The sequence below is a fragment of the Equus przewalskii genome, chromosome 5, assembly GCF_037783145.1.
Source record: "Equus przewalskii isolate Varuska chromosome 5, EquPr2, whole genome shotgun sequence".
NCBI lineage: Eukaryota > Metazoa > Chordata > Mammalia > Perissodactyla > Equidae > Equus > Equus przewalskii.
This window is the reverse complement of record NC_091835.1, coordinates 44994133-45021452: the sequence shown is the minus strand read 5'-3', so window position 1 is coordinate 45021452 and position 27320 is coordinate 44994133. Positions and strand designations below refer to the sequence as shown.

The following is a 27320-nucleotide window of genomic DNA, read 5'->3' as shown; positions in this document are numbered from 1 at the left end:
TGTCCCAGCTATAGATCCTAGGCAAGTTACTCAACCTCTCCAAGCCTCAGTTTACTGATCTGTAAATAGGAATAACAGGCCCATTCATAGACGTGTCAGGGGGTATCAGTGAAACACCATAGGGAAAGAATTGAACACACTGGCCAACTTCTGTTGTTATGGGCTTCTGTTGTTATGAGGGAAGAATAGCACTGAGTTATGAAGATAAGACAGTTGGAAAATTAAACATGAGCAGAAGATTAAAGAAACAGATTAAGATGAAGTTTAAGAGTGATTAATAATCAAGAATATGAGAGGCTACTACTATAATTAGAGTTTTTACTAACTTTTCATCTACAAAGAAGATAGATGAAGAAATGCCTAAATACCATGTGTACCTGAAGCCATATAGGAAAAAATATTTAACAAGGGAGTTTACTGGAAACTGGAATGGGTTGTTAAATTAAGATTATAGTATATTTTACATAAATTAAGATGAATTTGAATCTTTCAGGAAATTACCGAACGTATGATTTTCTTTGTAACTGAAGTGGTAGTTGTCTTAAATATCTTACATGCCCACGCGCTCCACATTTTAGCATGTGGAAGTTCTATGGCCTTGTAAAGCATTATATTTAATATCCCATAGGGTAGAATTATACATAAAATTTTAGCTTGCTTTAGCTTTCCTTTATAGTCCTGATTTTTCTGTCTTTTTCCTCAAGCGGCAAGGACAATTGAATGCCAATATCTTTTTACTGATATTCCTTTTCACAGTGTTCTCTAAATATTTTATTTGTCTTTATTCCTAAAGAAGTTTAAGTGTTCACCTTCAATTTAAATATATATTTCTAAAACATAAATACTCCACTGTACATTTTTTAAATTTGGAAAACAATGTTTAAAGGATAAGATATAAAATAAATAGAAATAGAAATGCTAATAATTGTTTAAACATCCCTGGGATTTACGCATCCCCAATTTAGAGAGCACTATTATTTCTCAATAGCTTTTTAAGCTTAATTGAAAGTTACTAGGTAGTGATACTTGTGAAGAAAAAGGGGGAAATACCAATACTCGGGAAAAGAGTTGTAAAAGAGAGAAGTGGTGGTTGTTTGAAAGAAAAGCGCTTTCCAAGCTTGAGCTGATATGTTTTGCTATGTTCATTTAATATTAAATGAAGGTTTTGTTTCTTGAGAAATGTGGCATTGCATGTGGACTCTTTCTAATGCTACCCTATAGCCACTGGCAACATTAGTATGAGACAGACTTTCTCTCCCTCCCCCACAACCCCCTATTCAGGACACAGTGAGATTTTAGACAGATAAATGTAAGAGAACCCTACGTACCAAAGGCAGTGTTTACTGCATGTAATACATATCATTGTTTGTCTCCTGTAGTGAAAAATACCTGTGTCGTGCTGTTAAAATGCACTCCTGACAGACCAGTGCTTGCTATTATAGGGTCCATTGCTTAAAAAAATGATACACTGACAGAAATACAATTTAAGAAAATTTAACACCAAGGGTAGTCAACCATGTAGGCTACTATTAAGGGGCCAAAACTCAAGGACAAGGGTTTATTTAAAAAAGAGGCACAGTTTATTTGCTAGTAGTAGGCAAAGTTAAAAGGAAAAAAAAATCGAACTTGAATTCCTTGCTCTCTAGTCTGTAGAAAATTAATGAAAGCAACAGTTCAATAAGATTTTATTGCAGAAATGTTTAAGTGAAACATTTTAAGAATGCTTCGGAATTTTTAAGCAGTTACTTACCATTTAGAAAGCTGTAACACTGCCGTGCGTAACAAATTGTTAGCATTGGATCCTAGGCACACCCAGTGATTTTCTTCAAATGTGTAGTCAGAGCTGGTTAATCGGAATCACTTTGTTCATTTCATTTTTGTGTGTGTGGCTTATAAATATATTTGAGATTGACAAGTCAGCAGCACCCACAATTACTACAATTTAAAATGTAAGCTATTGTCCAAGTAACCTTATGGGCTTAGTTTGGTCGCTAAATGCATTAGATTTGTAACAAGGCCTTTTGAGAAGGAAAATAACCAAATGTGAGATGGGACGAGATATGTTGGATTTCAGAAGAGTATGTACAGGATGTTCTAATGAGTAAACTGCTACTGAAAGATGATAAAGCATGTGTTTTTAAGCTATCACATGGCTCTATTATTAGAGGAGAAAATTCCATGAATTTAGATGAGATGTATTATCTAATTTTACCATTTTAAAAACAAATCTGCCATCCAGTAATATTTGATGCCAACTGTGTACGGATTACATATTCCTTTGGGAGAAAGTTTATAGAAGTAATGCAATAAATAATGTGAGCTTCAAGGAGCTTAACTCCGGTACCAGAGAAATAGGAAAAACATCGTCCACTGCTATGGAGAATCAAAGATGCTTATCTTGCATTCTCTACCCTGATGGTATAGTCTTATGGACATACCTAGGTTGAGCCTTGGGAGGCCATTGATCCTGCCAAGAAAGGAGGTCAAAAGATGAAATGCAGTGTCTTTGTAGACATCATTCAGAATTGAGTGGGCCTGAATCTGACAATATTGCACAACAGATTTTTCTATGGACATGGAAGGTAGTGCCTATTGTGAAGTTTGTCCAGACACATTGTCCAGGGCCTCTGTGACTCAGTTGTGTGTTAGAACAGACCCAGAAATGCTTCCTTAAGAAGACTGGGATCCTCACCTGTCCTTGCCACAACCATGCAGTGGCTCTCCATTCATGTATGTTTTATTTAAGTTTCCTAAATTCTATACGTGGATTTTATCATGTCATGGTATCTCTGCACTCTGTGTTCTTGCCAGAGATTGCAACTTCAAATACTGCTTTTCAATTCTTATTTTTTTAAAAGTTATCTGGAGTAAATAGTATTTATGGTGACATGCCTGAAAAAATGGATGTTAAACTATTTCTTCTGACAGTTTTAAATGTACCCTTTGGATCACTCAGAGCTATGCATTTGACCTTGACCCCTGTTGTTTTGGCCTCTCAAAAATTTTCACAGAATGTACATCAGGGGTTCACCATTAGCCTGTGTTGAAGAATATTCTAATAAACAGGTACAAAAAATTCAGTGTCTTAAGGATAATCTTGTGGTCTTTGTTTATACACAATGTCCTACAGACTCACTGTTGAAATTTCCTCCAGATCTTAGAATAAGAAAAGTTCCTGAGACTCTAAATGATTAAATGGTGTTTTTCGTGGGCTTTGTGAATCATATATTGTTTACATTTTTCCTCTTTTCTTTGTCTCTTGGGAAGTTCAAATCCAAATTTACTTTCTATTTCTGACAACTGTTCAGAACTATATGATATGTTAATATATTCTCCAGACTTTTGTATTCTCTTACTCATATTTTTTCTTTATTATGATTATCTGGAGTTATTTATTTCATCTGAGGATGATTTTTGAAATCATCGAAATGAAATAGTCTAAATAATTGGAATGAGTGAACAATAATGGAGAGAAAATAGAGGTGGGAACACAGGGCCTAATGCATGAGAAATGCTCAGATAGCTGACTGAAGGGAATTGAGGAAAAGAAGGATGTGAGGAAATTAATTCTCTGGTTTGGATATTATATATAAAATATAGATGAATTTTAGCAATATTTGGAATAGTATTTGAGCTTATTCTATGCAGGTTGAGGATTGTAGCAGATATAACCTTTTGTGTTCTTTAATTTTCATCCTTTTTGTCATGTGATTATTTAGCGTAAATTTAATCCATTATTTTAATATAAACATATGTATGCAAATCTTATTCCATGAAGTAGTAATCAATAACTTGTTTTTTACAGTGATAGTTTGATGTAAAATAGGCTGAATATTTATCTCACCGAAGGCTTAGACAGGAATTATAAACTCAAATGCCTGCAGGTTCCAGGGTCCAGGCAGCTAGAATAATGTAGTGAACTGGGGCTTGCGTGCCCCATCCAAAGGGAGCAGCCATGACTTATGCCAGCAGACTGTGGGACCATGAGCCTAATATTGCTGATTTCTCTGCATAAACTGGATTTTTTTTCTAGATATTTAAATAAAATCTCTTGGATTTAAGATATTGGCAACTCATTCTAATGTGGTACACAAGCCACTAGTACATAAGCTCTTAATCAGAACCTTAGAATTCTAATTTCAAATAACTGAGCAGGCTCTTTAATCCATACAATTGGCTGAGGTGTTTGAAGATATTTCTTAGCATCCTGAATTCTTAAAAAGGGGATCATCAAACTTCAACCCACATAAGCCAATTATATCCCTAATTCAAAAATCTCCTGGGAGATTTTGAAATCTTTGAAATGAAATAGTTTAAATAATTAGAATGGGTGAACTGTAATGGAGAGAACTATGATGGAGAATTCCCTGCTCTGTGGCGGGGGGGGGGGGGGGGGGGGGGCAGCGCCTCCTGAGAAAAGAGCTCCTTTGCCTCTTCTTGAACCTCATGGCAGCCATTAAAATTTCCCTGAGATTAAGCAAGATATTTCCTGGGACCCTCACTGTGCCAAAGTTAAGACATTTGAGGCCATCCACTTCTAAACAGGCCTACCAACCCTATAATTATTTGTCACTGAATGAAAGGCAAATCCACTCCCACCACTCCCACCCACCAATGTTGATTCTAATCCTCTCTCATTTCCATTCCTTTCCTCATTCTCTGCAATTTCTCCTGTTACCTGAGCTCAACACTTTTCCATTGGGACCTCTGGAAACCTCATGCCATTGTCAGTAATCTTGCCTATGTCCACAGTTTTTTAGCAAGATGATTTTTCCATCAAAACATCATCTTTTGAATTATTATCCATTGCTTTAACTGAAACCTGCCTCTCCTTTAAGGAGGCGGTTTTCCTTTCAGCTGTCAACAAGGGCACTGTACTACTTACGCTTGTAAATCTCATGTTGTTCCATGAAGCCAAGAGGAGAAGCTGGCATACTCTTGGATATGCACAACCATCTCCACTCACTAATAAAAATGCATCCTCCAATGAAACTCACACATTCTAATTGTACTACATTTTGCCCTTGCTCACTCCTATCATTTCTCTCTCTCGCCATAATTCTAGATTTTAAAAGGCTTTTAGCTGACCCATCTGAAACCTAGCTCTAACTAGTTGAACCTCCTTAACCCTACTGAATATCCAACCCTCCTTTCCCAGGATCACATACAGTTTCTTCTCCTTAAAGAAATATATTCCATCTTAGAAATCTGAACTCCACAATATCCTGTCTCACTTGCAATACAACTGCTTTTTGATTTCAGACATTTGACTCTCAAACTATGTCTTTTTCTCCTAATTTAGTCAGATCTATCAGGCTTCTCCTTCTCTGCCTAGCATGAATTCCACTGTTGGGAATTCAAGTCCCCATTCTAGCCCCTTCTACCATGCTTGTCCTTCTCTCTCAGCGCTCCCAAGGTTCTAGTCTGGCAAGTTGACATTGGTATACCACTCCCTCTTTTTTACTCCTGCAGCATGGCTGAGTATTGCCGGAAACAAGCAAATAAAATATATGTGTGATGCTCCCACAAATAATTGGTTTCTTCTTTCACCCAGAGTCAAGGGATGAGCCAGTTATTCGTACTTGACTACCATCCTTGCCCACGACCTTTAACAGCTCTACTGAACATTCATGTTCCCCTTGAGGACTTTATTTGGATAGTTGTCCTGTATCCTCATTCTCAGCAGATGCCTTTATTGCCTCCTTCAGAATTCAAGCGATCAGGCTTAATATAAATCAGCCTTTTACAACTATTTACATCTCATCTACTTTTCCATTTATCTTTAACTTCTTTTGTCTTGTCTTTGTGGATGAGGTGCTCCTATTCCTTTTAAGGCCAATTCTATGTCCTTGGCTCCATTCCCTTCAATATCCTGTGGGTCTTCTTTTTTGAGGTATTTCCTTTTTCTTTGGTATCTTTAATATCTCCTTTTCTATAGACTTGACTCTCAACATATGAATCTACTCAAGACTTTCCCATTCTGAAAAAAAATTCCTTATCCCTCAAATATATGTTGGTATTATCCAATTCCTTTACTGTCCAAATTTTTAAAAAGAATAATCTAGGGGCCAGTCCAGTGGTGCAGCAGTTAAGTTTACACATTCTGCTTCAGCGGCCCAGGGTTCACCAGTTCGAATCCCGGGTGCTGACCTATGTACCACTTGGCAAGCCATGCTGTGGTGCTGTCCCACATATAAAGTAGAGGAAGATGGGCACGGATGTTAGCTTAGGGCCAGTCTTCCTCAACAAAAAAGAGGAGGATTGGTGGCAGATGTTAGCTCAAGGCTAATCTTCCTCGAAAAAAAAAATCTACCCTTGTCATCCACACTTCCTCAACCTCATTTGCTTTCCATCCATTTGTGATCTGGCTTCTACCTCTAAGGACTCTACTGAAATTGCTCTACCTGATATCTATGGACATTTTCTCAGGGACCATCTTATAGCTTCCTTTTTCTTTTAGTAGTGTTGACCATTCATTTTTAAAAGCTTTCTACTATCTTGAATGCCATGACCCTAGACAGTTCAGATTCTTTTCTGGGTATCTCACCCCCATTAGACACTTAAAAGAGTGAAAGATAGTACCCTAGGAATGCTAGTCTTATTGAGGTATACTTCTTTTTCCTAGGAGATATTACCTGTCTTCATGGTTTTAATTCCTGCTCATATTGTGATGACACTTAAAGCTCTACCTTCAGTGCATTACTCTCCTCCAAGCTTAAGCCCTGGACATCTAGCAACTTCCTTGGCACTGCAATTTTATGTTACACAGGAATCTCAAGCTCAGAATGTTTAAAACTCAACTTTTGCAAAATTAACATAACTCTAATATAGTACCTTAAACTGATAAAGATAACATAAAATATATAGAAACTAATTTTATTTATGATTACAGATATAAAAACTTGAAAGAGATTAGCAATTAATCTATCAGTGTATAAGATGAGTAACACACTAGGAACAGATATGCAAAGAATGAACACCAGAACATGTTTCAACCTAATTCATTACGTTATCAAACTAAAGGAGGAAACACCATGGCTATAGCAATATGTGCCAAAAAGGCAACTGATAAGATTCAGTGGCCATTGCAAAACTTCCAGCTAAGGAGAAATAAGAGGAAACCAGTTACATATGGTTAAGAAAATTTACTGAAACCTAATAGCGAATATATAAAACAGTTAAATACTTAAGTCATTTCCCTTAAAATAAAAAAAAGCCAAGGATAGCCACTGTCATCACTTTTATTAAATGTTGTTTTAAAGATTCTACCTAATATAACGAGATAAGAAAATGAAGTAATCAGTATAAATATTAAAAAGAATTATTTTATTTGTAGATAATTGGGAAAACCCAAGAATTAAGAAAATTTGGCAGAGTAGCTAGATAAAAGACAAGGGAAATAGAATTTGTAGTTTTGCTCTGTGCCAAAAAACGACCGTGAAAAGGACAAGAAAAGAAATTCATTGAGTGGTAGTAATAAAACTTTTAGAATACATAGGCATTAGAGTCCAGCATTTCCAGAAGAAATCTTTTCAAAGGAAAACTCTACTCAAAATTGTCCTCTATTTTTCTGTTTACATATACTGGGTAAATATAGAAAAAATTTCAACTGGACTGAGGGCAGAGGTGTTATAATAGCAATGGAATTATGAGGGTTTGTTATAACATTGTAAAATAAAGTCCACAAAACTATGGCTCAATGGCAAATATTTCTTGAGGATCTACTGGATTCCAGCTACTGTCCCAGGGATTGGAACTGTAGCAGTGAAAATAATGGACAAAAACCTTTGCATTTGCATATCTTATGTTTTAGTACTGTTTATGAGATATTTTTCATGAGCTGGGAACTGTGCTAAGTGCTTTACAGATGTAATCTCAGCCTTTGGGAACCTATTATTATACCCATTTTAGAGACAAAGACACTGAGGCGCTGGATTATTCAGTTATTTAGCCAAGATTCCTAAGTTGCAAGAGGTGAAGCTAGGATTCAAATCAAGACGGTGTGCCTCCAGGACTGATTATGTCTGGCTGTGGTTGGTGGGCAGTAACCATAGTCATAGTGTGCCATAATGCTGCCAAGAAGAAGCAAGGGAACTATTCACTTACACATCTGTGTTTCCTTTTTAAGCTACTGGTATACCATTGCTAAATTGTCAATCAATTAAATGTACACCTGGGAGGGTATGAAGAACCTACCAGGAAACTTGTTCCTCATCGGTAGCATCAGACACATTAGATTTTAATTCTGTTCTGAGGTTCATCAAACAGCTCCCTGTGAAGCATACCTATTGTTTTTCTGGTAATAATTTTCTGAACAAATAGAGAAATTTAGCCAATTCTTTGTTCTTTGGTTTCTAAAGCCTATTGGAAAAAAGCCAAACCATTTCATAACGGTTCCTCTAAATGTATTAATAATGTGTATGTAAGGGAATATATATATAATTTAATGCTAGAAGAGAAGATATTTTGTTCTCTTAAAAAAAAATCCCTGTGGAAGTTTATGACCTTTGTAATCAATGCCTGTTTTAAAAACTAGGCTCTAGAGAATGTTTGGGTTGGAAAAGGTCACCTATTTGCAATGATATATTCTGTCAAGAGTGTGTATAAGTGTAATATACTAGACCTCAACATTGCAATATATTTAGTTGGAATAAAGGACTGTTTTTTCCTTTTTATTTCAAATGAGACTTTAATATATTGCTGTGAATGGTTTCTTCTTGAATATATTCCTTTAGTGAATTCAAGTGATTATTTTTGTGCTTTGAAATTTTGAGAGTCAGACCTCAGCCTGGGCCAGGCTGAGATGGGTCTGCACCAAGGCGAACACCAGTTCCTCCCTCCTACTCGTTTCTGACTCCTGCCTCTTCCCCCTCTTAACACTGAAGAGATGGGAAGTTATTTTGAATTTATGTTGTTCAATTGAACTAAGTAAAAATAGTTTTTCTCAAACTTGAGTAGTTTATATGACCTTTAGAAGAAAAAAATATTCTCTTAGAATCCCCCCAAATATTCAGTGTCAATGAATTTGAGAAAACTGCAGTACTGTCACTTTAGGGAATTACTTAATATTTTCTAAGTTTAATTAAACTATAAGAGTTCAAAGGAAAGCACTGTCTCTGAGACCTGGGAAGACTTCTGGGAGGGGATGAAATTGGCTTGAAAGATGAAGAGATAGTACATCTCAGATGGAAGCAGCCATGTACTGGGTGCTGGAGTCCACTGTAAATTTGATGATGAGGCAAATGGGCTGGTGAAATTAAGTGTAGAGGTGCCAGAAAAAAATACAGGATCCCCAGTTAAATTTAAATTTCAAAAAAGTAATAGGTAGTTTTTGTTTTTAGTATAAGGATGTCCCATGCAGTATTTGGGAATCCTAAATCTGGCAACCCTAGTTAGTGGCTCATTTAGATGAAAGAGAGAACTGTCGACCTATAGATTTGGTCCAACAAGCCATCCTGGGCAGAATGAATATTAGTATATGGATAATATGGAGCCATTGTTAAGTCATTGAATAGATTAGTGAAATGAGGAAATCAGTGCTTTAAGGAAAAATCTTTTTCCAGCTGTGTGCAAACTTGTTTGTTATGAAGAGAGAATGTACTTTTTGGTGGTGTTATGCCTATTTGTCTATCTCCAGCACTGTGACTGCAAACCTTTTGAGGGCAGAGAATGTCTTATTTGTTTTATTATATCTAGCATCCAGTAGAAAACCTGGCAGGTAGAAGTGCTCAATAAATATTGACTGGAGGGCAGGAGGAGGGAGTGGGGTAGAATTAGATATTTAGCAATGCTTAAATGATTGCACTAAAGTGACAACATATATGATAAAAAGAAAAAAGAAAAAATTGTCAGATGGTTAGGAAAATGTGATTCTTAATAACTGAGCTTCATGGAGGGATTGCAGTGAGAGACGGATCCTGGAAGCTGGAAAGGAGATTTAGGAGATGGATCTTGAGAATAAGAAGGAGGGGTGATTCCCCCATCATTTAGACTCAATGTTCATGTGCCTTCAGAGCTGCCTGCCTAAGTTAGATATATAGTATCATGACCTGTGCTTTTTGTTACTCTTTAGAGTGATGGGGTAATGACGGTAAAGAAATGATATGATGGGTAGAGATGATACCAGTTACAAGTTTTCTACAGTTGCTTGTAACGCTTCTGCTATATTGCCAGCTAACCCATGTTGAACATGACAAAGACCTAATTTGTTCTGAGTTTCAGCAAGTAGATGATGATGTTGCCTGATGAAGTCCTGGTATAGCTGTTACTCATATAGTGTAGCTTTGCCCTTAGGAGGTTATTCCATAAGATATAGTTCAGGAAAGGACATGGGGAGGGTGGTCTAATCATCTCTTTCTAACAGCTTCTAAATACTTTATTTTTGACTTCCACCTGCGTGTGTTATTTCCATTATACACTGAGTTCAAAATGAGATTTTAAAAATAAGTGGTATGAATCTAGTAGGTATAAGTAAAATTCCTATATGAAATCTGGTTAGTTGACAAATGAAGAGTGCTAATTTCCAGTTATATCCCTACGCTTTAATTCGGTAATTTCAGGGTATCTGAATATTTCATATGTTAGGCACTGAGTAAAGGAGAGGGCATGCCATCAGGGAGCTTACTGTTGAGCAAGAAAGAGACAAACAGAGAGGCACAAGCTTGTACAAATGCCGTAAGGTCCATGTAGTATATGAACACAAATGCTTAAATATCCGAAGGACAGTGTCATTCATTTTGCCTCAGGGAAATCTCAGGGTCCTCATAGATCCAGTGACTTTTGAGCTGAATATGGAAAAGGAGTAGTAGTTTGCCAGGAAGAATAGATTTATTAGGGGCTTACCAGGCAAGAATGATAGAGATCAGGCATGAAATTAGATGGTAAGTGCAGGGAGGAGAGAGTATGTAGGGGGTGAGGCGCAGTTGTGGAAGAGAAGACAGAAAAGAAGTCTGGGGCTAGATGGGTTGGCCCTTTCATGTCTTAATGCATTTATCCTGCATGCAGTGGGGAGCTATAGAAGGTTATAGGCAGAGGCAATGGATTGGATCTGTGTTATAGAAAGGTAACTGGCTACAGAGTGGAAAGTAAGGAGCAGGGCAAGGCAGGCTGGTAGAAAAGATGTTCAGCTAGGAGATCATAGCCTGAGTACAGGGGAGAAATGACACATGCTAGAGGGAGGTCACTGAGAAGGGAGAAAAAACGATTTGTCCATACAGCACGTAAGAGCAAGAACTGGTAGGGTTGGCTTTGGGGGTCTGAGGAGAGGAGGAACAGTCAGAGATGAATTTGAGACCTCTGGTTTGAGAGACTTGCCGATTATCCCGACATTCATTTCGACATTGAACATGAGAGGGCGGGGGTGGGTAAGCAGTGTGCAGAAGAGAAGGATGTTATATACACATATAAGGAGAACTAGACTTTCATAAACCAGCCTTGCTGGTCTAGTGGTGAGCTGCCGTGGCCCAGGTTCATTTCCCAGTCAGGCACCCACACCACTCGTCTGTCAGTTGTCGTACTGTGCTGGCTGCGTGTTGCTGTGATTCTGAAAGCTATGCCACCAGTATACCAGTAGGGTCGCCCATGGTGGACAGGTTTCAGCGGAGCTTCCAGCCTAGACAGACTAGGAAGAAAGACCTGTCCACCCACGTCTGAAAAACATTGTCCGTGAAAACGCTCTGAATAGCAGTGGAGCATTGTCTGATAGAGTGCCGGAAGGTGAGAGGATGGCACAAAAGACCAGGCGGGATTCTGCTCTGCTGTACACAGGGTCGTGAGGAGTCAGAATCTACTCCATGACACTAACAACAAAGACTTCCATAAAGCCCCAGTGAGTGGAAGGTCTCCGGAGACAGATTTTAGCGTTAAGTGTAAGCCCTTCCTAGAGGTCAGGAAGTGAAAAGAGATCCTTAAGAGATGGTAGCAGTGAATTGCCTCTGAGGTTCCTTCTGTTCCATTGAGGTAAGAGTGGGAATCCATGCAGTTCAGCTCTTCTGTTAACCATCTGGGCACGTAAGTCTGAATGCCTCATTTTCCGCATCTATAAAATGGGGCAGTAGACTGCCACCTGCCTCATTCGGTTGTGCTGAGGATTAATGAGAGAACCTGTGTAAAACGCTGAGAACAGTGTCAGATACACAGACAGGGCCGAATAAACATTCGCCCTTACGTGCTAAACCCTCACATAATTGATCAGATTTCATATTGATATTGATTTGAGATGTTTCTTTAAAATGTAAGCCAGGAAAATCTTTTGACTGATTTGTCTAATTTGCTGAGGTGTAATTATCAGAGAGGACTTAGTCTTTTAGTCGCTTTTTCCATTAAAAATGCTTTGTAGACAGTATTACCTTTAGTGTGCGGAAATTGATCTTATGCTTGTGTTTTCTAAAATAAGTAAAGCCTCAACTTTAGTGGTGTTTTATTCTTGTGGCCTTATTTATTCATTTTGAGCTCCAAAAGAGAATGTTGAGCTTTTTATAACACATTTCAGACATCGAAAGGTTAAGTTTAGATTATAACTCATAAATCAGTCTGGGTTATTTAATACTATGGATTACCCCATTGTCTTTTGCTAGGTAAGAAAATACCTTTCCCGTTGTATATTTTTTATTTGTCTTTCTTGGTCGCCACTTTATCACACTATCTTATCCATCATACTTGGATTAAGGACAAGAAAGGAAGTCCAATATGGAGCGAGCACCAGCCTGGGTATCAGAAAACATAGACTCCCAGGTTTCCATCACTGCTACTAACTGACTGTAAGATCTGAGGTGAGTCACTGCTCCCTGTGTGCCTCAGTTTCCCCACCTATAGAATGGCTCCCACCTTCTACCTCCCAATAAGCATGGTAAAGATTAATTTTTATATTACAAATTTATATACGATTTCTTTTCTAATGGCCAAACAAAACCATACCAACTTTGCAGTTGGAAAGAAGCTGTTTATTTCCCTAAGTGTCATGTAGTTAATAGAGGACAGACAGGAATTATTTCCATTGTCTCAGTAAGAGAACTGAGATTTAAAATTAAAAAGTGGTGGAGATTAGGAAGGGAAGTTCCTAATTCGGGTCCCCCCCACCAGCACCACCATACACACACACACGTGAAACACGTTGTTGGTGAAGAGCTTTGAGCCTGTCAGAAAGAGAGTGCACGAAAAAATACCAAGCGATATCAGCCTGCCAGTCCAGGCTATGGGGGCGATCTATTATGCCATCTGTCACGGGAGATTTTAGGTTGGAGAGCAACAAATCCGTGACTGGGGGCTCAAAGTTCAAAAGCAGAAGGTCTCTCTTCCACGCACCAGGAGGCCTCTAAATCACTGCGCGTTTTCATTGATCAGACATCGTGAATCTGCAATTTCATTAAAAAAAAGAAAAGAAAAGCTTTAAAGAGCCATCGTTTATAAGCTGTTTCAAGAGCCAAGGTTTCTGTCATTTAAATCAATGTGATTGAGATATGTAACACAAAATTTCTAACCCTACTGCGTTCTTCTAACTCATTCTGGGCTTCGGTGCTCACGCTTTTATAATAGCGAAAATCGGCAGAGTGGGTGCAGGAAGGCTGCTTTTCCAAAGGGAACAGGTAAACTGCCCATGCACCACGTGGGCACGTCTGTAACTTGGGGAAAGCGGAGAAGTAGCAATTAGACTCTTCGGCGCGGGCTCCAGTTCCGTAATACATTCCTTTCTTAATGTGACTTGATGGAGATGGAGTGAGGGCCCATCAGGTGTGAACAGCCCTGCTGCTCCTGGCGTGGAGTGGCCTCCAGACGGTGATTTGGCGACGTCAATCTAGTCATGCTTGATTTCGACACTTAACGTGGTAAAGCAGGATTTCTCTACCCCCGATCAACTTCTCAATTAGCAAGCTGCCTTGTGTAACGGCCTTGTTTTGCAATCCCTCAGGGCTGCTTCAGGGGTCATTAGGGTGAGAAAACTTGAACACTAGCTCCGGCTGGAGCAGAGCGGGAAGGGAGCCTGAGAGCTTTCCTAAATACATATAACCCTTTTTCAAGTTGCTGGCTTTCATGGGATTGATTCTTGGCACATTAAGAAGCTTAAGGCTCCAGTATCTTCTTTAAACTGCCCCCCTTATCGCCTTTGCAGCTGACAGGTTTTTTTGACAGGCTGAGAGTAAAAAGAGATAACTAGTAGGTTAGTACTTTATTTATACATGTGGACACACAGCACATAGAGAGACGTGCATGCACACGTTCAAATATCTTTTAAGTTGTCTTTTCAGAGCCTCTGGTTACCAGAAAATATCAGTTGTCAAATGATTCCAATACCTCCTTTCTCTATATTCAATATGTCTGAGTTCAAACTGTTTCTTTCTACTGTGTCTGACTTTGTGCACTAATGATTTTAGATTATTCATGCCTTATTCAATATTTTCTCTCTTAACCCCAGATAATATTTACATGACTAATATATGTTAATAGGAGGTGTATGTAATGGACATTTATGAATAGATATTGAAATATATTTAGTACGGTTTTTCCCTATCTATGATTTGACTAAATGGCTTATTCCCAACTTTAATAGAAAAAATTAAAATTTCAAGTGATTTTAAACATAATTTTTTCCTTCGTAAAATGTATCTGGATACAAAAACACATACTAAAAGCATAAAAAAGTACTTTGAGAAGTGTACTAATTGCTTAGAAAATATCTCTATTTTCAGTCATTATAGGTTTCATATTTGTAATTTCCTATTTTGATAACCTATTTTCATATTCACTTGGTACTATCATACTGTTAGAAAATTGGATGAATGAATTTATAGCAAATATTTTAGCAGATTCTGCCTTAACATAATATTCTTAGAGCAAATTATTCTAACATATATTCCACAAACAGGTTTTCCCATAGTGGTTTGCCTAGGTTTCTTAACAAAGATATTTACTTCAGTGGCACTGAGCAGAGCTTTATATTGTTAATAATATATGCATGATTCTAGAGATAACTGAACTCAGTGTATTTTGTAAATTGGAAGTTGGATGTATGTTCATGTTACACACCCTATGAATACACTCTCTATTTATAAGGGTTTAACATCCAGTTTTAGAAGTGTGTAAGAAATAGTTAAAATTCTAGACACTGTGGCATAGCAATTTATAAGTTACTTCAAGTAATAAGTCCTAAAGGTGACACAACAAAGGGAAAACCTCAGTAGCTCCATCTTTTTGTAAAGAAAATACATGTACATTCCAAAAACGAAGTCTTTACTTAAACTCAGTGCTGTGGAAATAGCATTTTACAAAAGGAATGCTTTAAAAACTATCCAGAAAACATTGTGTAAGTGTTTGAATGATATTGTATGTGTATATACAAACATATAATCTATAGGCTTTATTGTGATTCTTTCTGTATAGTTTTACTACACAAAAATGTGACTATAATATTTCTCCTCTGTAATATTTTGTTGAGTATTGTGCTAATTTATTATGGAAAGCATCAAGCTTGGATAAAGTAATACTAAAGAATTAGACCTCTTCCTGCCACCAAACTGTTTTGTCTTTTTGAGTCTTCAATCTTTTGTTGATTTCTTATTCCAAAAAGGAACTCGTCTAATCCTACAAATAATTGTTTTCATGGCTTTATTATGATAATTCTTCTAAATCCAACTTTAAGGCAATTCAAAAATCCTTTAAAGGATTTTCAAATTAAAAATTCAATTTGAATATATGTAATATATATTCTCAAACATAGATATACATAAATGTTTTTTTAAATACTAAGCCACGTTGAATAAAAGTTGTATGCTTTCCCTTTTAACTGGGTTTTAAAAGAATGTTACAAATTTAGCCTGACAACTAAAAGTCGTATTCTCCAAATTTGCTTATACCTGAGTCATCCAGTTGCACTTCAACTAGAAGAATCACAGAATTTTAAAATTACACAAAAGCGCTTCAAGAGTATTTAGTTCAGTCTGCCTGTTTGGGTCGAAAAAGGAACTGAAGAACAGAAAATTTGAAAGCTCTGAATTTGCTTTCATCTTTGGCTATTGCTAGAGTTGCCGTGTAATTTTCTATCCAACTCAGGACACTTGATAAAGAGAGCACTGCTAGTAATCAGACTGGGCCACAGGTATATATACAGGATTGTCCTGGGCAAACTGTGACATGTAAATTCTCTTGTTATAGATAGTTGACCCACATAGGATTTTTAAGAATAATAATTTTGACAGTAATTTCTTATAAGAATTTAAGAACAATTATCTATTAAAATCCAAAAGAAGAAAATGATGTCAGATGTCAAATTTGCTTTGCAGAAAATGCTTTTTAAAAAGAGAACAAATAAGATATATTCCATGCACCTTTGGTGATTATGTTAATAGAATTCAGAGCTAGGATAGATACTCTGATGTCTCCATAGCAAAATGTCCTCGGTTTAGAACAAGGATGACTATCTGTGATAATATTTTCTGCACCTCTTTTCTTTGGTAAGTTTAACTTATAAAATAAATTATGTGATATCTCAAATCCTGCTGTTTATCTTAAAAGAAAACATTGTAATTAGGCTGTTTCTTCAAAGAATAAAGGTAAAAAATTTAAATTAAATTTGAAACTAAATTGTAGATTAGAGGTTGTCACTAGTCTCCTACAAAGTACTTTTTGTTTGTAGTAAGTCATAATAATTAATCCTAGAAGAAATGTTTGTCTGAAATTTTACTGGCTAGTTGTGAGAATAAATAAATGCCTTACTTATTCTAGGTAAGTGATTTGTTTACTTTTTATAAATAATCGAGCAATTACTGTCAGTAATTCATAATCTCTCGATGTGAAAGATACACTTTACAGCAGAACAAATGAGCATTGCATTTCAGTTCCAATTACACTATCGTCATCATCAAGTCAGTGTTTCCCAGTGGAACTTTCGTGAGTCTTGGTTAGTGCCTGAAGGAATGAGTGAGTTGCGCTTGGAAATATCGTGAAATTGACGTGAAAATATTAAGTGGCTTATTTGAAAAAGATGAAAGGAAAAGTCTTTCCCATGATTAGTTCTCAAATAACTGTTTACAAAATGACCTTCATCATCTTCTTGTAAATGTTTTTCATCCTATTTTTCTTTTCTATTGAAACATTTCAGTACTTCAAGTTTATTAGTTATGAGATGAGTAAAAAGATTTTCAAATAAGATACCTCTTCACTTACTTTCTTGTTCACTTTTATATATAGCGTATGCAAAAAAAAGTGTGAAAAAAGAAAGATAAAAGAGAAGGTAATTATGGGCCTCTAAGAAGTCTATAAAGGTATCGAAAGACTTCAATATTGATTTTTAGGAAAATATTATTTGCTTAAAAAGTTTCCACCTTGAAAGACCTATATAATTTTAAGTTAACAATGCTTTTTGAGACTCATGATAGAACAGATTATCACTTTAAGAAGTGCTTAAAAGCTTTTGTTATAAAATTATGTATAGCACGTTCCAATTAGCATTTATTGTACTGTGGCTAAAACTAGTATGTAATTTCTTTTGATCTACCAACCACTTCCTCAGTTATATTAAGGGAGAGATATATAGTAACTAAATTGCCCAGAATATCTGTAAAAATAGTCATAGATTTTTATGCTTGTATAATTGCAACTAATTTGTCCTCTGCTTCATAAAAAACTTTAAATTAGGGCAGGAATGCTATAGTGACTGGATGAAATATCTGCTTCTATTATTTAAAAAAATTTATTCCTAGTTCTAGGCCATATATGTTACCCTTTATTTTACCATCTCTTGTTTTTTCTACCTCTTCTTATTCTAGCCCTTTCCACAACTATATCTAAAAATTTGAAAAATCTTGTCTTCTAAATATCGCAATAATAAATAATAAGCTTGATACATTTCTTTTGTTCTAGCGGTAGAGTATTCTTTTGAAGACTAAGATTTTATGATTCTATGAAATGTTGGTACCATTGCCATATTTGCCCAGAAGTATTATCCTCATCAAATGTTGAAGGAACAATATTCAATTTTACTTTTCTCTGAATCGCTCCTCCCAGGAGGTTGCTGTGCTGATCAGCAGTAGCAGTAACACCTGCTCATAAGCTTTGGAAAATGGGCATGAGGTAAAATTGGCAGTTATTTGTTGAAAGTAAACGTGTATTTAGACACTGTTTGCAACTTTCACTGAGTCAAGTGTGGAGGGAGAGATTATGATTCTAAGTAAATCAGCCCTTGGTCAGGTCAGCAACCTAGACTTTTGTCCATTAAAATTCCTTCTTGCCTCATTTGTATAGGATAAAACAGAGAACTATAGTGAGAAAAAGGACCAGATTTGGATAAAGAGGGTTAGGTTGTCATGCTAGTTCTGATACTAAATAATGGTGTAAGCTTCTCTGTGTAGACCTAGGATACTTCCTGCCCTTTGTGGCCCAAATGTAAGCTCATTTTTCTTTACATGTTATTTATGTTGCTACCTTCATGGAGCAGAAAATGGTAAGTTTAGAAAGGAGTTAACAGTGAGTAAGCCTAAAACTGGAAAGGTAGTTGGGACATTGTCATCCATTTCAGATTATGGGTGCACTATAATGATTGACACTATTGACATACGTACTTTTAAGTTAAGTTAGAATAAAATATCTCTGGACTTTCCTTTTTTCTATCTATAGGCATAGAACCCTGGAAGAGGGATTTCTAGGATGAGTGTCAATTAGAAAATTCTAGATCTCCATTCGTGTAACTATCACAAGCTTTGTATATCCAGGGGTACAGGGAAAGGTGAGGCTGTAGACCAGCACTGTCCACTAAAACGTAATGTGATCCGCATCTCAATTTTAATTTTCCTAATAGCCTCACTGAAAGTAAAGTCTTTTTAAAGGGGAAGTTAATTTTAAAAACATATTTTCTTGGGGCTGGCCCCGTGGCTGTGTGGTTAAGTTCGCGCACTCCGCTGCAGGCGGCCCAGTGTTTCGTCAGTTCGAATCCTGGGCGCGGACATGGCACTGCTCATCAGACCACGCTGAGGCAGCGTCCCACATGCCACAACTAGAAGAAACTACAGCGGAGAATACACAACTATGTACCGGGGGGCTTTGGGGAGAAAAAGGAAAAAATAAAATCTTTAAAAAAAAAAAAAAAAAAAAAAAAACATATTTTCTTTAACCAAACGGATTCCAAAGATGATTATTTCAATATGTAAATTTAAAAATTATTCATGGAATATTTTACTTTTCTGTGCTAAACTTTGAAATGTGGTGCATATGTCACACATAGAGTGTATCTTGAGATAGACTAGCCATATGTCAAGTGGTCAGAAGCCACTTGTGGCGAGTAATTACCATGTTGGTGAGCAGTGCTATAGACAGTGAGTGGAACTGTAGTTAATTTCACTTATGTGTTGATTGGAGGTGGAGAAGGAATCAGCTCTATGGTGAAATTAAAGATCTGTACTCAAGATGTAGAGGGTATTACTGTTTTGTTTTGTTTTCCTGGACTATCTCAAGTCTAAAGCAACCCATTTGGAATCAAAGTCCCCAGATGGAAGTAGATTCTGTGACTTTTTAGGGCAAGGATACCTAACCAGTCATTCGTGGAGCTTGAGTTGGTTCTTCTGGAATGATAGATTCCTGTAAGTCTATAATAAAATCTTCCTAGAATATTTCCTTAGTCTTTCCTTTGCCTAAAAGTGCAAGATCCAGAGAGACACATGACTATGGCTTCCACCAAAATCTTTCTTCACTTTTAGCATTCCTTTTTATTTGTCTCTTGTTCCCAATGTAGTACTAAGTATAGATCCCCACAATTCCAAAAACCAAAACGTTGAATTTTCTCCCTTCCTGTTCAGAGAAGATTTTTTACCTATAGTTTTATTATCCCAACCATGTTGTTTAAATGAGTTGGATCATGAGCTGATAATTCAGTAAATCCAACTGGTGGTTGGCAGATGCTTAAGAATTAGCCCTCTGGGCTGGCTGTGAGCACCCAAGCTCATGTGCCTAGGGCTATTCTGTCTGATTCAAGGAAGAGTGGAATTATGCCTGAGCATGACAGAGGGACACTTTCTAGGATACTCTTAAAATTCTACCGCACCAAATGTGAAGCCTTAGTCATCGGGTCCAGAGTTAGTCATCCGGGCTGTCTAGGCTTTTCTTCCTTCTTGACCTAGCCTCAGCCTAAAAGAGCAGTATCATATTTGCCATTTTTTAAGGATTCGTTAAATAAACCCTGGTTTTGACCATGTCGAGGTTTCTGCTTACCCTCTAATATCAGCCTGAGAGGCCTTTCTTTCAGTTCCCACCAGTTCTCTACCTTCTGAAATGCAATTTGTCATAGAGATCCTGCTTCAGATAGCATGTCTTCCCTGGTACTGCAGCACGGGCCTACCAAGTGGCAGGCCATCCTCCCTTTATTGCACAGCACTTCTCACCTTCTGCCTTTGTGTTGTGCTTCTCTCTGCTTCCTTGATAGCACACGCCCAGCAATATAGTCATCTTAACATCCCTCACTAAGTACCTTGCACACAGTAGGCATCCACTTTCATTAAAAAGGGTTCATTGAACCTTTATGTCTGTATCATGAACTATCTCTGAGATTTCAGGTAGCAAGTTGTATATTTTGACATATACACAACTATATAACGTGGGCCTTTGGTAGCTCTTTACTGAAATTATAGTTAGGCACTTAGTAAGTTTTACTTAATTTTTCCACTCACTCTTTCTTTTCTTTTCTTTCGATGTAATATCTGCCTACCTTGTGAGTATGTTTATGTGTGTATTCTCTCTCTACATACATATCTATCTATCTAGAGATCTTATATATAAGATCAATATCGTAACCTATCATATACATGTAAGATCTTAAACAGAGAGGGAATATACACATACATGTGTTTGTGTGTGTGTATATATATATATACACACATATATGTATATATATAAAGAGAATATACATATATACTATACATATATAAATATACATATCTCAAACTTTCAGCAAATGACTTTTATGTTTCTATTTGGTATGATCTGTATATGTTAATAAAAATTATCATAACAAAGGCTAAACTTAATAAGTAGATTTCATAGAATAAATGTACTTAATTATGAAAGAAATAATCTCTAAGTTTCCTTTAAACAGGAGATGTATCTAGTTCCTTTAAAATATAGTCAACTTTTTAAGCTTTTTTTAGCTTAACTTTAGAAAACACCAAAGTCGTCTATGTGCACAAATGTATACTGAACACATGTGCAAAGCCTAACTGTGTAACAATTAGAAGCTTAGTTCAAACTAATGTTAAACGTTTTTTGTATTTTCCTTTGTACAGTTTCAAATGTTCAGTGTTTCCTTTTTTCTTCTTTTAACTCCCACAATATCTTTATCTCTATGACAGTGGAGCCCATGCTAAGACCCAACAGGAGAGAGAACAATAGGTTCAACTCTCTTCAGCCTTGTAATGGGTGAGATTTTTACATTTAAAACAAAAGAATTGAATGTTTAAAGTGTTTTCATTTTCTATTACTACATTCCTTCGTTTAAAAAGTGAAATAGAAAAGGAGAAGTATATTTGTAATAGACAAAAAAGCAATTGCCCATCTCAGTCTGTGAAAATGTTCCATTCCTTCCCACATATTCAATAAAACTTCACCATCCAGCAGTCAAAAGTTAAAGATCTTTTCAATTGATTACAATTTCGTGTCCTTAGAAAACTAAACTTTCCTTTCTCTGTTCATCTCGAGTTATTCTGCAGAGAGAGGATTTTCTGCATAGTATGATAACTAAACTAAATCTTATCCTCAATATTTAAAAAAATATTTTCTGTTAGATTTATGTGTACTCAAGTCACTAAGTGAAGATTGCCTGAATACTAGAAGAGAGTGCTTGAAATTTGTTCAGAATTAAGGTTTACTACAATGATATTTATTTATGCATTTTCCCCCAAATAATAAATTAATTTGAGTCAAATGCTATGCTTTCCATTGGCTTGGGGGAATTTGATTTAGTGACTTCAGCCACTGACCTGGTAAAAAATCTATAGAAACATCTGGTGCTGTGAAATAAAAGACACTAACACAATGAACACTCATTTTCCCCTGATGCCTGTAGTAAACCATATTCATTATTGCTATGTTAAATGATTATATGTCTTGAGTTTTTCTCTCCCACCACCCCCAGGAACTTTAGTAATGGATATATAGTAACCCTACAGAATTCACCTGATTTATGTCTATGTTGCAAAAGCTGTTGAACATTTAGTAAAAATGCGAAATTTTCTGGCTACCTGTAAAAAATATAAATATGCACTGTCTTATTTCTTGCTATGCCACCCATAAACAAAAATTATTAACTATTTCTCTATGTGTGCTCACTATGGTGTGGGAAGTTTTACACATACACAGATATACAGATAGGCTGAGTTCATACCCATAAGAAAGTTGTCTGTTTGGTTTTTATCTTTGTGTCTGTGTTTAGATTGTCAATACTAGGCAGTGAAAGTGAAAATGGAGTGGAAAAGGGTTAGAAACATCCTTTGGGATTCCTGCAAATTATAATATGCACTGATACTGTATAGATGATAGTTGTCACTTTTTATATTGTACATCTACTTTTAGTAGTGTGTCAGAAACAAGATAAAGGTCATATTGCTTAAAGCCTATTATGAGCATAAATGGTAGGGAACAATCTAGCCCATAAATTGGCAAATTAACCCCTGCCATAGTTTGATAATCTGCAGGACATCTTAAGATGAGCAAAATGGATCGATGACTTTTTTCCTTACTATAAATTTATGAGTTGGTACTTTATGATTGATTTAGGTCAAAATTTCACAATGATTCCTTTTTTAAATAAAACTTTGCCTGTCTCAGTGTACTACTTAATAATTACACTTAGACTCTCCACTTACGTGAGGATGAGACTGTGTAAGCACTGGAAGCAAGAGATTACAGAGATCTCTAACTTGAACAGAAAAGTGGATCAGTGTTAACATCCTTATAAATGAGCCGGGGAGTAAAGACTGGGGAGGAAGGGGTTACAAGAATTTCCAGGATTATGAATAGTTTAAATGAATTAGATAATTAAGAGACTATTCTTGAATATTTCCTAGACATATCTGAAAAAAATCTTACAAATGAGGACTAGGCAAGCCTTAAGCTTAATTGATATATATAAAAATTCCTTTTCCCTGAGAATCCAAATGTCATGTTTGAAAACCAAAGGATAACATTCTATATTTTGAAAACCCCATTTTGGAAAATAGGACTTTGTTTCCTCTCCCCAAGAATCTTGAGTTTGTCCCACTGAGAAAAAGGAGCGCATGAATGTGGCTACATCGTGATCTCTTGATCCTTGGACAAAACTGAGGAAAAAGTCTAACAAATGCATCGTTTTGCAGTAAATTAGATCAGATTTCCGCATCTCCGCACTCAGTCTGTGAGCTGACAGTTCAGTAAAATGTTCCCTTGTAAGGTTCGCCCTCTTAGGAAAAGGGGCAATAATTCATCATTAGGATTTCAGAGTCCAGGTGTAGATGGAAACTGATGGGGCCTCCAGTGAGGCAGGGAAAGTGCGTGGAAGAAGAAAATTTTATCTGAAGCCTAATTCCCTGGTTACAGCAGAGAATAATTAAGATAATATTGCTTCAAGAGTCCTTTAATGATTAAAAATCACATATGCAGAATCCATAAATTGGAGGGCAACAAATTGGAAGGCTAGGACGTCAGAGAAGGGTTTTGTGCACATTGTAGTGGCAAGTACACTAGTGGCAGCCTGCTGTACGGGCAGCCACCAGAGACCGGGACCATTCCAAGGACTTTGTTTAGATGCAACAAATCATTTGTCTGTTATTAACCCAGAGCTTGTAATTATGCAGATTGCCATAGATTTTCCTGGGCCTGGAAGTGAGATTGAGGGTTGTTCACAGTATAGCAGGCAGCTCAGGGCTGGCCATGCATTACTGAACTTGCCACATTTATCATGTTGACTGATGGCAGCAGAAGCAGGTCTCAGGTCCCAGTGGTTAATGTAGTGGGTAATTAACTGTCATTTGCCTAGTAATAGGCTGATGATCAATGGTTTGTGTGGAAACAAATTCTAATCAGGTAGCTGATAAATGCTCAGCTAGCGAGAGCAATTGAAATTGGGGGAAACTATGTCCAGAATTTCAAACTGGCATTGTGTGTATGTTTATTAGGAATAAGCAAACTGAGTCGTTCTTAAAAACTGCTTTCTCTCCTCCAAACCACATTTTATATCCACAAGTGCGTCTGTATACATGGAATAAAGTACTTCGAAGATTTTCTTATTTCTGAAAAATAATAATGAAAGAACAGGAGAAACGAACGGCACACATGAGCGATGTGAGTCCTGAATAGATCATGTGAATACCCTGAAAAGGAAATGTGAAATGTTGGAAGGAAAAAAAATTCTGCTGACAAAAGAATAGGATGAAAGCTTTTGTTTGTGATGGTTTCATTTTTAATGATGACAGTAGGAGAGGCAAGATATTACATTTTCAGTGAAGTTTGTTTTAAAGAAAAATTACTGCCCAAAATAGGGCTTATGAAATGAGAAGGCAAAGGTTATTAGAGTTATAGTCCCTAAAATAAGCGTATTAAAACATTTTAAAAATTCTTTCAGGAAAATAAGTGTCGAACTATTTTGAATTTAGTTTTCTTGAGTATAAACCTTGCTTACTTTTGATCGACTGCACAGATTATGCTAGCAAACTGTTTGAAAAGCATTTACAGTTTCTACCCTCAAGGCGCTTATGTTCTTCAAGAGGCAAACTCAAAAAACATAAGCATAAACACTTATTACACATTTTGCCAACACTTAGAAGGTGTTCTTGTAACTCTTCCCAACAATTGTCATTTTCTGGGTAAGAGGAAATAGTTATAAACTTGAAAATGAATATGCATGGCTTAAGCACAGACCTATCTTTGGAGTATATAGAAAGTAATGAGAAGAGAAACTTCAGCATATTTGTGCGTAATCCTTAAATTCAATAAAATGAAAGGCTAAGATTTTTTAAAGTACATTTTTATAACTAAAATGAGTTTTCTCCATAGCACCTTTGAATTCATTAGTTTAGAACTGCTTTTAATTTGGTCTTTCCCATGAGAGCCATTATATTTTTCTCCTGTCAGCCCGATGCTGGAGAAAAAAGAAAACTGGCAGATGTGGTGTTTTTCATCTAGTTTGCTTCCGAGTTAAAAAGTGCCTTAACTACTATGCACAGAATATTATTTATAATAACTCTTCACCACCATTAACAACTTTAAAGAAACTTGGTTTCAATATTGCCAGTGCAAATGGATAAAATATTTTATTTCCTCCCATTATGCAACTATAGAGACATTTTATTTTGCACTATTTTTTAGGTCATTACGATAACTATTTTCAGGAATCTACAGCAAATAGGATTTTTTTTTAAATACCTTTTTTCCAGATGATTCCAGTGCTTCTTCCAGTGTATTATATTTCTACTCGTGGTCTAGCTATATATAGTTTACAGCCTCATTTACTTTAATGTGCTACCTGAACAATATAATCATAGCTATAACTATAGGATAGGGCCATAAGGTACAGTGCCTCTAATGTTTTTTGACTATTTAAATGGCTTGTTCGTAAATGTTCTTTTAATAATAATGGCAAACCTTTTAGTAACTAGATGCCAAAAAACAGTGAGACATTCAAATGGATTTCTTTTCCAACTAAAATGTTTAATATGTGGCACTAATATCAAAGTTGCATTACTTTTATATTTACTGTATATTCTAGCAAGTAGAAGATTTTGGCTCTGAATTCACCCCTGTTGACTTGTGTGTGTGGTTATGTAAGCTTCCTAATGTACTTGTCTTTTCCTTTTCTTCTCAAACAAGATGTGATTTTCATCAAGAAAGGTCAACTGAGTATGTATCACAGAAGAATATTTGTGTGTACACCTAGGATAAAACCCACTTGTGTCCATCATCAGGTGTTGTGTATTGATAGCTTTACAGGGTGTTATTAATGTCTTCTCTAGTCACCATCTCAGATTTCCCTGTAAGAGTTTGAAAAAAATGTTTATCGTTCTAGGCTTTTCGGCGTAACGGGAAACTGTGCTGCCTGTAGTAAGCTCATCCCTGCCTTTGAGATGGTGATGCGGGCCAAGGACAATGTTTACCACCTGGACTGCTTTGCATGTCAGCTTTGTAATCAGAGGTAAGCAGATTTCCTTCTGGATTCTGAAAAATGCTAAACCTTTCTTTGCTATTTATTTAATAGGTAGGAATTATATTAGTACACTTTACTTAAAGCAATTAATCTCAGCATTTTTGTTTCCTGCAATCATTCATTCAGTGCCAGAAACAAACCACGGAGGGGAAAGGTCTTGAGATTACACTTCTACCTAAAAGAAATGCATCATATAACAGGATGTGATAGGAAATCAAAATGCTTCTATCAACTTTTAGTCTTCTTATTCATTCTTTTCTTAATTGTTTTTCTGTCTTTTAAAAAGTAAGTTTAAAATATCTTCTTTTTTTATTGTACTTCTTTGAGCAAACCAATTTGCACTGAGGAAAATATAGAGGAAGTTGTGACTAGTAATGTGTATTCATCTTATTTTTCATATTTGTTACAGTTGCCCTGTCTCTTGATTTCTTATTTTGGATTTTAACCTTGTTTTATATGTACTTTTTAAGTTGCTTTACATCTCTTTGGGAACGAGGCTGGATATAATTAATAAGCAAACAATTATCAGCATTGGAGAGTCAGTATTGGAGAATGGAAAGAGTATTACACAGCGAATCTAGAAACCTAAATTCGGGTCTGGACTCTGCCCCTAATTAAGTGTGTGACCATAAACCAACCATTTTAGTTTTCTGGACCCCAAGATTCCCATTTATAATGTAAGGGAGCTGGATTAGTCAGTCTCAGAGAACTCTTTTGTCTCAGAGTATTATGACGTCATCTCTCTCTTCCTTACTGAAAATGATAACTTTTATTTCTAGTGGGAACTATATACTACTGATACCTGTTTTATGTGACAAATGAAGAGGATATTAGAATATTAAAATGTACCTATCTTTAAAAATACTTTCAACAGTTAGTACCCTTGATGGATTTTAGTGAAAATAAATTCAACGCAAGTGTGAAAACACCTGAACATAGCATATACTCAGTAAATATTAGTTTTGTCAAGTCCTCAGTTACTGTAATTTGCCCTGTTTTACGGTTCAGTGCAGTGTCTTCCTATGAGGCTCTGTAGACTAGTAGGAAGAATATGATGTTTGCTGTGAAAACTGGATGCAAATTCTAGCCCCACCATATGATACTTAATCTCTGTGAGTTTGGTTTCCACATCCTTAAAATGGAGACATTAACACCTATCGTGCAGATTTTG

General features: G+C 36.3%; 1 protein-coding gene across 13 annotated transcripts in view; it reads left to right on the top strand.

Annotated features, from left to right (window-relative positions):
• Window positions 1-27320, top strand: part of LMO3 (LIM domain only 3) — a 75292-nt gene that overhangs the window by 37281 nt on the left and 10691 nt on the right. For all 13 annotated transcript variants that reach the window (XM_070619217.1, XM_070619218.1, XM_008534998.2 and 10 more), the window contains one exon: window positions 26012-26137. In XM_070619217.1, the coding sequence (XP_070475318.1) occupies window positions 26012-26137 (126 nt within the window). The remainder of the gene's footprint in view (window positions 1-26011; window positions 26138-27320) is intronic.